A 13,608-nucleotide genomic window follows, 5' to 3' on the forward strand; every position below is an offset into this window, starting at 1 on the left:
ATTGAGAACCACTGCTCGACTGCAAGGAGCAGGTATCAGGTTTAAAGTCTCTCCAGGAGTTAATGCTTGATATCAGTATGTGTGGTACTTTGAAGATTAACAATGGGCACTTAATGCCAGCTTATTTCTTTTTTTTCCATTGCAAACAATAACAAACACAGCACAGATCACTTGACTAAAAGAGGAATGCAGACAGGATGCTCTGGCCTGTTATCTTAGCTTGTTTGTTTGTTTTTCGTTTTGAGGATATGGTTTTGCTCTTGATTCACCTAGAGAAACTGGGAGGGTGTCCCAATGTGTGTGTGTGTGTGTGTGTGTGTGTGTGTGTGTGTGTGTGTGTGTGTGTGTGTGTGTGTGTGTGTGTGTGTGTGTGTGTGTGTGTGTGCGCGCGCATGTGCAATCATGTGTTTTGATTCTTTGTGTGAATATGTGCATGTGACATTATGCATTTAAGAGAGCACCATTTTAAGACAAACCCCCTTGAGAGAAAACAGTCACCTTTAGGCTGCCATTAAGTCGGCATCAAACGTTTGAACAAGGAAAATGTCTAGTTTGTGCTATGAGAGCCATGCCTCAGCAACCTCTAAAGTGTAATTCTTTGTGTCCCTGCTCATCCTCCGTGGATTTCAGGAGAGGGTGTGTGAAGTTTATCATTGCTTTACTCCTTCTCGGCACAACTCAGGCACACTGAACACTGGAAGGGTTGGCAACGCAGAGGGCGGTGTGAGAGACGGTGTTTTTCCGACAAAGACTGTTTTATAGTCAAAGAGACAAGGGTGGAAGAGTGTGGTTTTTGTGTGCGTTCCGCGAGGTCCGTCACTCGAAACGAACGATGCCTCTCTGCGGTCCAACTCACACGGTTCCGTTCTCCTGCCTGGGCTTGTGGGGCGTTGTGCGAGTGGGCGTGCTCAGGGAGGGAGCCAAGGTGCAGAGGAAGCCGGCGAGCAAGGTGAGGCCGAGGCCGCCCCAGGCACAGAACATGGACCAACCATAGCCATGGCTAATGTCCTCGGGGAGGCCGTACATGTAGCGGGGGTAGCGGGACAGCTCAAAGTTGATGCCCGCCACGCATGTGCAGAGGGAGATGATGCAGCAAGTCCCTGTGCCAGGAGGACAGACAATAGGTACTTTAGAAAGCTTCACAGTTTAATTATTTACAAATACATGCCACTGTAAACACGTCCTACTGTACTGTATGTAGGTCCTACAGTACTAAATGTAGGTCCTACTGTACTGTATGTAGGTCCTACTATACTGTATGAGTCCTACTGTACTGTATGTATGTCCTACTTGTCCTATGTCCTACTTGTATACATGTCCTACTGAACTGTATGTAGGTCCTACTGTACTGTATGAGTCATACTGTCCTGTATGTATGTCCTGCAAGTGGAGCTTACTATGAAACCGTGCTCGGGTTGTGTCTCTGTGTGTGTCTCTGTGTGCACTGCCTGCGTGCAGCTCCTCTGAGATAAGTAAATGTCCAATTTAGACGTACCATACATCAAATGAAAGGTCTTTGAAAACTGAACACACATGTCAAGGTTGCATTTAAGCCTGCCCCTTCCCCCGGAAGCCACGCCCCGGAGAAGGCTCCTAAAAACTCCCCATTGAAACCCCATGTTAAATTAAAAGTGCCCGAATCGCTCCGAAACCTGTTTTTATTTTTTTGTGAATTTGTATTTTTCTAAGATGCTCCTTTTAACGCAGATTTGTTTTTTTATTATTATTATTTTTTTATTGGTTACTTTTTTTTAAATATATTTTTTCATATTTATTTTATTTTTTTTGCGTTCGCTTCCCGCGTTCGCGCGTCTTACTTGTATACATGTCCTACTGTACTGAATGTCGGTCCTACTGTACTGCATTTATGTTCTACTGTACTATATTTACATCTCATTGTACAGCACTGTATGTAGGTCCTAGTGTGTCCCAGTGTGTGTGTGTGTGTGTGTGTGTGTGTGTGTGTGTGTGTGTGTGTGTGTGTGTGTGCACGTGCGTGTGTTTGTGTGTGTGTCCGTGTGTGTGTGTGTGTGTGTGTGTGTCCTAGTGTACAGTACAGTATGTAGGTCCTAGTGTACAGTATGTAGGCCCTAGTGTACAGTATGTAGGTCCTAGTGTACAGTATGTAGGTCCTAGTGTACAGTATGTAGGCCCTAGTGTACAGTATGTAGGTCCTAGAGTACAGTATGTAGGCCCTAGTGTACAGTATGTAGGCCCCCTAGAGTACAGTATGTAGGTCCTAGAGTACAGTATGTAGGCCCTAGTGTACAGTATGTAGGCCCTAGAGTACAGTATGTAGGCCCTAGAGTACAGTATGTAGGTCCTAGTGTACAGTATGTAGGTCCTAGTGTACAGTATGTAGGCCCTAGAGTACAGTATGTAGGCCCTAGTGTACAGTATGTAGGCCCTAGAGTACAGTATGTAGGCCCTAGAGTACAGTATGTAGGTCCTAGTGTACAGTATGTAGGTCCTAGTGTACAGTATGTAGGCCCTAGAGTACAGTATGTAGGTCCTAGTGTACAGTATGTAGGTCCTAGTGTACATTATGTAGGTCCTAGTGTACAGTATGTAGGCCCTAGAGTACAGTATGTAGGTCTTAGTGTACAGTATGTAGGTCCTAGTGTACAGTATGTAGGTCTTAGTGTACATTATGTAGGTCCTAGTGTACATTATGTAGGTCCTAGTGTACAGTATGTAGGTCCTAGAGTACAGTATGTAGGTCCTAGTGTACATTATGTAGGTCCTAGTGTACAGTATGTAGGTCCTAGAGTACAGTATGTAGGTCCTAGTGTACATTATGTAGGTCCTAGTGTACAGTATGTAGGTCCTAGTGTACAGTATGTAGGTCCTTGTGTACAGTATGTAGGTCCTAGTGTACATTATGTAGGTCCTAGTGTACAGTATGTAGGTCCTAGAGTACAGTATGTAGGTCCTAGTGTACATTATGTAGGTCCTAGTGTACAGTATGTAGGTCCTAGTGTACAGTATGTAGGTCCTAGTGTACAGTATGTAGGTCCTTGTGTACAGTATGTAGGTCCTAGTGTACATTATGTAGGTCCTAGTGTACAGTATGTAGGTCCTAGTGTACAGTATGTAGGTCCTTGTGTACAGTATGTAGGTCCTAGTGTACATTATGTAGGTCCTAGTGTACTTGATAGGCAGTCACACACTGTCACAAATCACAGCCAGGACAAAGAAGTCATGACCAACTCAGTATGTTTGTATTTGCGTGTGTGTGTGTGTGTGTGTGTGTGTGTGTGTGTGTGTGTGTGTGTGTGTGTGTGTGTGTGTGTGTGTGTGTGTGTGTGTGTGTGTGTGTGTGTGTGTGTGTTAGGGCTTTCACCAACTAGTCGACTAGTATAACCACTAGTCGACCTTGTTGGTACTAGTCAAATAGTAATTTTTTTTTTTTTAAATGCCATAGTAATGGCCCATCTTACCATTATTATTATTATCCTCCTGACTTTATTTTTTATCAAAAGGGGGTCAAAGGTATGCCCAATAAAAGCCTATTATTGGGCAATGGGGATCCTTGGAGACGCTGCTGTGGTGCTGTGCTGCTGTGCCAGAAGCGCTTCCCTTAATACGCCATAAAAATAAGGGCAGAAGGATAATAATAATAGTAATATAGTAGTAGGATGGCATTAAAACAACATTTTTTGTAATCTTTTTTTTATATAAATTTCGACTAGTCGACTACCACTGGGTCAAATTAGTCGACCTGTAAAAATCTCTAGTCGTGAAAGCCCTAGTGTGTGTGTGTGTGTGTGTGTGTGTGTGTGTGTGTGTGTGTGTGTGTGTGTGTTTGTCCTCGCAGTCATGATTACGATGAACCTCACCACCTACTCTCACATACAGTATAAACAGTGTACCTGCACACACACACAAACACACAGGCACACGCGCGAGCGCGCACACACACACACACACACACACACACACACACACACACACACACACACACACACACACACACACACACACACACACACAGAAGAATGTGCTCTCACAGTACCTCCCATGAGGAAGAGTAGTCCCGCTACATACTGCATGAGGTCATGCTGCTGGCAGCATCCCAGCACTCCAATGACCCAGCCAAAGAGAATAATGGACACGGCCATGCCCACAAAGCCAGCCGTCATTCTGCGTAGATCTACAAGCAGAGATCAAGATTATTCAAGAGTAACTTCACAGGTTTCAGGTTTGGAGCACTATAGTCCCCTGAAGACTGATGTCGATCTGGCTTTCAGTTTGGATGGAATACATTCAAACAACATGATAACAAAGAACTGTTACAAGAACGTGAGACAGACGGAAACAGACATACACAGTGAAATCCTGAATATTAAATTAACTCTTATGGGTACATTTGTACACTCTCTGAGTTAAATTAACATTCTGGATTTCACTGTGTAGGGAATGAGACAGATAGGAATCTGAGGATAAACAAAGCCGATACAAGAAGTGACAGATTGATTGGACCAGACTATATGAGTCTATCCTATTCAGACAAGCTCTCCACAAAGACAGATGGGAAGGCTCAGACTTACGGAGTGCATGCCACTCATCCTGTCGTATAGTCTTTGTAATGTTGACAGGTAGATTCCGTGGGAGGATGGAGGAAGTGTAGTGATACTTGACTGGCGTGCATCTTTGAATTAATCCTACAGTAGCAAGGGAAAGATGGAAAAAGTAGTCGTTATAATAAAAACAAGACTAAAACAGTCTAAAAGCCCCACTAGCAGGCAGTGCCCCTGCTGGTTAATGGCTATATAGGGGCTTTTGTTAAATAACAACTGGACATGTTGGGCCAAGGGTGGCACTAGAGAGAGTTACTGTAAGATGAAAGATAGTCAATGAATATGCAGAGCTTAATCACAGCCTCGGGTAGAGATTACACAGTCTGATAATACCAGAAAACAATGTCAGCAGGTGAAGGTTATTCGACATAAACCCTTACTTTAAAAATGTGAATATTCCAAACATAATACATTTTAAAAAATGCATTTCAGACGGGGCGACCTCATAACCGAATGGTTAGTGCGCATACCACATGGTCACAATGCTCTGATCAGCGAGTCCTGTATCTTTCCTGTCTCTCTCCACTGTAACTGTCAATAAAGCCAAAAAAGAAAAAAGGCAAAAATAAACAATTATTAAAAAAATGCATTCAGTGCGTCTTGTAATGCAAAATGAGGCAATAGCAACAGTTACACGTTTCAACTCGTTTGAGATTGTAGTCGCAGAAGTATTGAGGGCCTCAATGAATCCAGCAGTAATGGTAGTTTGTTATGTTTAATTTATAGGAATTCATAATAATAATAATAATAATAATAATAATAAGGCAGTGGTAGACTGTCTCTCTTAAGTCTCCAAGGAAGTAGAGGTGTTGCTGTGTCTTCTTGGCTGCAGAGTTGGTGTTGAGAGCCCAGGTGAGGGCTTCACAGATTTGCAGTCCAAGACCCTCAGTGCTTCATCGCTGGCATTGCAGTGGAAAGGGTCAGTGAGTTCAAGTTCCTTGGAGTAAACAGCAAGGAAAAGCTCAAGTGGAACACACAACCTCACATTTGAGGAAAAAAGCTCAACAGCGACTACTGTATACTGGTTTTGTCGCCTGAAGATATTCGGAGTAGGCCCCCGTATCCTCAGGCTGTAGTACGGCTCCATTGAAAGGCTGTGTCACTGCCTGGTATGGAAACTGCACAGCCTGCGAACGGAAAAACCTACAGCGGGTGGTGCGGTTAGCATAGTGCATAATGGGAGGTGAGCTTCCCTCCAGGAGCTGTACGAGAAGTGGTGTGTAGTCAGAGCTCACCGTATTATGACTGTAATCATCAAGGCCACGCACCACCCCATCCACAAACTGTTCACTGATGGCCAGGCAAAGAGGCCTACTGCAATATCAAGGGCAAGACCACCTACTATCAGACTGTTTAATAAGGCAACACCTGTCCTTGGTTCCAGTGACTCATACTGCTCTCCTAATACGTGAGGGGGGCGTGTTTTCTCAATTACTTTATTCATTTATTGTCTCCACCAGGCCGAAGGCGTGGCCGAGACTATGTTTTGCACCCTGTCCGTCCGTCCATGAGTGTGCATGTCCGTGTATCTATCTGTGACCAGCTAATCTCCGGCACCTATTGGCCGATGGCAGCGAAACTGTGCACACACAGTCCCTGGATGCCAGAGCAGAACCTCTTTCGCAAATATTTCAGATCGGCCTGTTACAGCGCTCAGATTTTTCATATTCCATCCTGATTGGCTAAGATTGGCTTCCAAAGTTTGCAGCAAAGTTTTGCTCCGTTTTGAACAAAATGCCTCAAATCATGAACGCAGCGTGCGATTTCCGTGAAATTCTGCACGCACATTCTCATCAGCGTCATGGTGGTGCTATAACGCTATAATCGCAAAACAATTATTTTGATATTACTCCAATAGATTTTGTCCAAACATCACGCAAATCGGTACACATTCTCTCTATAGTCATGTGATTAAGATGGATCTGTCCGATTCTTCATATTCCATCAACATTGCTGGCCCACAATAACCTAACTGACCTGGCTAGTTTTTGGGCGGTGAAACCACCCCTATATGTGAGGTTTGGACATTGCACCCCCCCAACCCTGCACTGTGATTGGCCACCAGTGTACCCCGCCTAACCCTGCACCGTGATTGGCCAATCACAGTCTATTCAGGACTGTGATTGGCCAGTGTCACATGACACATGTGCATAGCCCTGTATAAGAAACCATAACTTTAAAAAAAACATACATTTGTTTTTTTAAAGTTATGGTTTCTTCCATCATAAAGAGTGTTTCAATAAATGTATTTATTCTTTGTACATGATTGGTTGACTCCATTCAGTATTGTGATTAGCTAGCAAGACACCGCCCACTTCACACAGGGTGTGATTTTTTTTTAAGTTAGGGGTGTACAATGGTTGGTCCACAATATTACTTTTCTTTAAGTGAACTTCCATCACTGTGATGACCACTGTGACCACACCGCCCACTTCACACTGGGTGTGATTTTTTATGATTTTTTGGAGAAAAAAAAGGAAAAACTAGAAAATGTGCTCCTCGGAGCACAGGTCTCCGCCAGGTCAGGTACGTTATTGTGGCCTCCTGGTGGCGCTATAATAGGCCAATGTGAAAAGGGTGCCATTTATTCTTAGGTCGTTCACGGCAATCAGACACTGCATTCATGATTTCAGGCATTTTGTTCCAAAAATGTGTTTTGCTATATTAGACCTGCTGGTGGCGCTATAACAGGCCAATGTGAAAAAGGGTGGCATTTCTTCCTTGGCCTAGTGGGAATGTGTTTGTGAAATGTCACGGAAATCGCAAGCTGCGTTCATGATTTGAGGCATTTTGTTCAAAACTGACCAATCCTGCAAATTTTGGAAGCAAACCTTAGCCAATGAGGATGGAATATGGGAAATCGGACAGATCCGTGTTGATCACATGACTATAGATACTGTGTACCGATTTGCATGACGTTTGGATAAAATCTGTAGGAGTAATGTAAAAAATCACACCCAGTGTGAAGTGGGCGGTGTTGTCACAGTGGTCATCACAGTGATGGAAGTTCACTTAAAGAAAAGTAATATTGTGGACCAACACCCCTAACTTAAAAATCACACCCAGTGTGAAGTGGGCGGTGTGGTCACAGTGGTCATCACAGTGATGGAAGTTCACTTAAAGAAAAGTAATATTGTGGACCAACCATTGTACACCCCTAACGTAAAAAAAAACATAAATGTGTTTTTTTTAAGTGCATAGTCCTATTTATAGGGCTATGCACATGTGTCATGTTTCACTAGCCAATCACAGTCCTGAATAGACTGTGATTGGCCAATCACGGTGCAGGGTTAGGGGGGTACACTGGTGGCCAATCACAGCGCAGGGTTGGGGGGGTGCAATTTCCAAACCTCACATATAGGGGCGGCTTCACCGCCCAAAAAAAAACATAAATGTGTTTTTTTTAAGTGCATAGTCCTATTTATAGGGCTATGCACAATTGTCATGTTTCACTAGCCAATCACAGTCCTGAATAGACTGTGATTGGCCAATCACGGTGCAGGGTTAGGGGGGTACAATGGTGGCCAATCACAGCGCAGGGTTGGGGGGGTGCAATGGAATGTCGATGTCCAAACCTCACATATAGGGGCGGTTTCACCGCCCAAAAATCACACCCAGTGTGAAGTGGGCGGTGTGGTCATCACAGTGATGGAAGCTCACTTTTAAAAAAAAACGTACATTTCACTTGTATGTATTTCTTCAAAAAAGAAATGCATCACACGTGACACATACACCCCTAGTATAACATGATGAAACCCAGTGTGAAGTGGGTGGTGTGGTCATCACAGTGGTCATCATAGTTTTTGGATTTTTGGAAGTCCATAATCTTATTTATAGGTTATTAATGTCATCATGTGTCTCGCTAGCCAATCACAGTGCTGAATAGAGTCAGCCAATAGAGTCAGCCAATCACAGTACAGCTAGGGGTCTACTAATGAGCCAATCACAGTGCAGGAAACTAATACTAATGAGGTGTCCCAACCCCACTTATAGGGGCGGCTACACCGCCCAAAAATCACACCCAGTGTGAAGTGGGCGGTGTGGTCATCACAGTGGTCATCATAGTGATGGAAGCTCACTTCCAAAAAATAAAATGGATTTTTGGAAGTGCATAATCCTATTTATAGGTTATTAATGTCATCATGTGTCTCGCTAGCCAATCACAGTGCTGAATAGAGTCAGCCAATAGAGTCAGTCAATCACAGTACAGGAAAGTGGGCCAAGTGGGCCAATCACAGTGCAGGAAACTAATACTAATGAGGTGTCCCAACCCCACTTATAGGGGCGGCTACACCGCCCAAAAAATGGGTTTTGCACAAATCGGCCTCCAGGTGGCGCTATAACAGGCCCATGTGAAAATTTTGAGGCAGAGGTTCTGAATTGGCATCCAGGGAGTGTGTGTGCACAGTTTCGCAGCGACCGGGCCAACGGTGCCAGAGATTAGCTGGTAACACACGGACAGGACGGACGGACACACACACACACACACGGACGGACGGAGGGTAAAACATACTCTCTCGCCATGCCTTTCGGCCTGGCGGAGACAACAATACAATATATTTATTTTAAATAAAATGTATGAAAAAAGAAATAGAAAACACATGGCCCCCTCACGTATTGGGAGGGCAGCATGAGTCACCAGAACCAAGGACGGGTGTTTTCGCTGAATCTATCATGGTAAAAATGGAGTTTGAAGTTAATGGGTTTGTATAGGAACCCATCTCCTGCGCTCTACCTCTCTCTGCCCCCCCCCCCCTCCTTTCTGAAAACAACAAAAAAACAACAACAACAACAGTGGACTGAGCATGCAGCCTTGGAGGGCGCCTGTGCTCAGTGTGATTGTGGCTATTGTTCTCCTATGTTATGTGCATTGTCTGAGGACTCTCTGTCTCTCTATAATTTGTCATATATAACCAAAATTGTATATACAGTATGTGATATAAAACCAACAACAAAACATTTTGCACTTTTAACTTTTACCACAATGGCAGGCAGTTACTGTGACATTCAGCATAATTGGAAAACAAGCACTAATAAGAAATAATGACTTTGTGACTTAAGGATTTCCTTTTTTCTCTTAAATATTCACCAGTCCAAAGTAAATACACTAGCTTGAGATGAACTGATCAATTAGAAAGTAAGGCACTGGAGCAACTTGGACCAAGTTACTGCCTTTTGTTTTTATTAAGATGCAAAGTACACTGGAATGGGACAATGTTTCGATGTACAGTATGCTACATCTTCATCAGGCCCATTGTCCTGCTCCATGTGATGCACCGGACCTGCCAAACTTTACCTGGTTGATGTGTGTCATGAACTGATAAATGTCAGTTTTATTATTAACTCCTAATTTTAGCACTTGCCACACAAAGATTTCTTATTTCCATGCAGTTGGTAGTGGCTAGCAAGCCTCACTTGATGTATACAGCAGGTATATCACAAGCAACTCCATCAACTATTCACAAAAAATGTTATTCATTTTCCCTACATAATGTGAGCAACTAAATGACAGCATATTATGTGAGCACCCAGTTTGTTTCTATGGGAGAGTCAACTGCTCTTGAATCCATTAAGCACACAGCCTTTACATCAATCAGATTTTTGAGTTTGCCTATTTTCCTACAGCAGTGTGAAACTGTTCCATGAATAAATTAGGATAATCATCGCTGTATCCTTTAGTCACATGAGCCTCCTCGTCTCTCCAGCTCTTTATTAAAAAATAAATTAACAGTTGTGTTACAAATTTCATCCAATCAGGAGAGAGAAACCCTCAAAGATCATTCAGCTTGTTGTTCCAGTTCTAATTTTGTTTGCTCATATATTTGTTTAATCACTTTTACAATTTCACTTGTTTATCCTGCATCCTTTATGAGTTCTCTCTCCTGATTAGATGAAATTGGTATCCCGACCTGAAAATGTATTTTCTGTTTACTAAAGCTAGAGAGATGGGGTAGACCCCTGTTATTGAACAAACACTACTATAGCAATGATTGCTATGGGAATTTAGAACTCAATGAAGCCCTTCATAGGCGAAACATTGTTTGTTTGTTTGTTTGCTATTTTCAGCGAAAGCTTTCCCCACAATAACAGAAAACAGAAAAGACACTAGAATAGACCCCTGAGGGACTCCCGGTTACCCATATGGGGTTTAAGTGGTTAACTCTGCAAATGATTTCGCATACTGTATGCTATTATTAGTGTAGCCTATATCTGGTGGTGGTATCATGGTGATTGAATAAATAGGCTAATTGTTATCATGACGAAATGAAGAGGCCTCTACATTGCGAGTATCCCCAGTAGCTCAAAATTCGCACCAAACGGATGTTTATCGATAATCGTATGTGAATATGTCCCATTTCCCCCGTGACATTTAGTCATTAGCCATATAAACAAACGCAATTCAGCCTGTGACTGTGGCAGACATCTCTTCATATGACATAAAATTGATTTTCTTTGAGAAGAATGCCACTCTCCTCTATAGCACGAGTAAGTGAGCAACGGAATAGGCTCGCTCAGCACCATGGACAGCGAAAACAAACAAAAACCCCATAATGAGCCATAATGCTTTTGACATTACTACACATTCTCACTCTCAGATTATAAGAAATAGATTAAAGACATGCAGAAATTAATCTATGAACCGACTGTCGGCCTGTATCGTCATGTATAGCTACGTTTGCAGACCCTTTAACCACAATATGCTATTAGGTCTGAACTCATTCGAGACCACGGCGGCCTGACGCATACTGTAGGCTAGCTCTGGTCCATAGCATTAGAAGGAGTTCTCCTTAACGCCATGTTACTTTTAAGCCGTTGCCCCAACTTGCCCGCACACCCCCGGTAGCACAGCCTCTCGTCTGTAGTAAAAGATAAATACACTTTCGCTGCTCACCAAAACAAAGACGGGTTTAAGATGTTGAAAGCCTACTTTCCTTAGTGGGAACACTCGGAGCCCCCCACCTCACATCTAAAATACAGCTTTTTGGACAGAAAAGAAAATATTCCACCGGATGGGGAAGAAAATCAGTTATTCCACTGCGCCCCCTACAGATTTGGTCAATGGAACTTTTCTATAGACAAGATCTGTAGGGGGCGCAGTGGAGTAACTAAAATGTTTCCACCCGGTGGAATATTTTATTTTCTGGGCAAAAAGTGTATTTTAGACGTGAGGTGGGGAGGCTTCGAGTGTTCCCACTAAGGAAAGTAGGCTTTCAACATCTTAAAACCGTCTTTTTTTTGGTAAGTAGCGAAAGTGTATTCTTTATTTTGACTACAGACGAGAGGCTGCGTTACCGAGGGTGTGCGGGCTACGGCTGAAAAGTAACATGGCGTTAAGGAGAACTCCTTCTAACGCTATGGACCAGAGCTAACTGTAGGCTACACGACAGGCTTCACGTGTTTACCTTTATATATTAGGTCCTCAGTTTCCAGGTCGAATCCCTCCCGGTGACACTTTCTCCAAAGCCCGGAGATGGTGGAATTAAACTGGCGGCTGCAGTGGGACTCCATGGCCGACGCTGCGGCCAGAAAGTGTCGCTTCCCCCTGACGAGACGTGCACCAGAATCTGGGCCATTATTTGCTCTCCTCTCTATGGTCTTTGGAGGCATCTGGAGGGGAAGGTTATGATTTGAGATGTAGATGTAGCCAGGATCGTTCCGCTTGTTGGCATAGTTCTTACACCTCTCTCGATGTCTCCTCGCATCGGTCTCGTACCAATAGTCGGTGCATATCGCCATTGCGAGCAGCCCCAAAGCACAGAGCGCCAAGAAGAGCCCCGTGCTGGTTAAAATTTTCATAGCGGCCATCTTCCCCACTCGATGGATGGAGATCGAGTCCAAACAGTCGAGAGAATGTTCCTCCTCGGCGGCCGTGGTGCTGGTGGTTGGTACCCCGTGAAATAAATCACGACGGCACACGATCACAGCCTCTCGCAGGTCTGTGAAACTGAACGCATCATGATCGAAGGCCAGTGTTGTTGCCTCGACTGGACGCCGCGGTCTATTGTTGTGGTGGCCAGCAGATGTAATGTTTTCCTACCATCTGTTATGGTACGGGAGGAGAGTCAGTGCTGCTGAGGAGAGGGATGGATGGTAACCGATGCTGTCAGCCACGGACTGGGGTGCAGTTGCACGCTCTCTCCGCCAGGTAGTTTTTCTTCTTTTCATGGGATGGACCGGACGAGAGATTACTATGCATTAAATTAATATTATTATACAATTATAGATTAGATTAATATTAAATGTAAATATAGCTGCAAGCAGTGATACAGGGGCCAAGGAATAAAATAGAATAGGCAATATTCAAAAGGCAATACAATACGCACAATAAGCCATAGAAACAGAATAGATTGAACTTGAGACAAAGCAGCCCATGTAATTAACAAATGAGCATTCTGAACAGCTGAGTAGAGGGCTGAAGGATTGTGGATATTGTAAATGTATCTCTGTGTTGTGTTGCTTATAATGCAGATTTCAGTGTCACATATTCTGTTATCATGACAAAAGTTCGCAATTTATTTTACTTAATCTTTCTAGACAACACAGATGGATTGCAGTATTCTAAATAGGCTTATACATTTTGTCATCATAGCGACAATATGTGGTTAGTTGGCTTCATATTCCGACATTGTCGTGGGTGCCCTTCTGCCACTGGCGGAAGTTAATTTTGTTTTCAACCAGACTTGGGGTGGAGAGAAAGGAGCCCAGGAAGTGGATTATTTCCCTTTTTTTCATGAAGCCATGCCCTCTACAATATTCATTGGCTCATGGAGGCTTCAAATTGCTGCAAATTGCTCAAAAATCCCAGGAGAAAAAGATGTGTTTTTCAAACTGCTCAAAATGGCGGAAAATCTAAGGGCGGAGCTTACTGGTCAACGAGACAGGTGTGTTCATGAGTCAAGGCACATGTGTAAGCAAGTTACATGGCTTTAGGCCAAACAAGGCATGACTTATGCCTGTTTAAAGTTTGCATTTTCAAACGATTGCTATAGCGCCCCCATTTGGCCAGTTTCATAAAAAATTACTCTGC

At 43.5% G+C, this 13,608-nt stretch overlaps 1 protein-coding gene across 1 annotated transcript; it reads right to left on the reverse strand.

Annotated features, from left to right (window-relative positions):
• Positions 1-852: 852 nt before the first annotated feature.
• Positions 853-12,386, reverse strand: tmem276b (transmembrane protein 276b; the record flags this gene model as incomplete). The annotated part of the gene is made up of 4 exons (XM_080430533.1): positions 853-1,100; positions 4,016-4,153; positions 4,551-4,664; positions 11,984-12,386. 4 exons carry the CDS (start codon positions 12,384-12,386, stop codon positions 853-855), a joined length of 903 nt encoding a protein of 300 aa, XP_080286659.1.
• Between the last annotated feature and the right edge of the window lie 1,222 nt (positions 12,387-13,608).

This window comes from Gymnoscopelus braueri, assembly GCF_963280865.1.
Source record: "Gymnoscopelus braueri genome assembly, chromosome: 1".
NCBI classification, from domain to species: Eukaryota; Metazoa; Chordata; class Actinopteri; order Myctophiformes; family Myctophidae; genus Gymnoscopelus; species Gymnoscopelus braueri.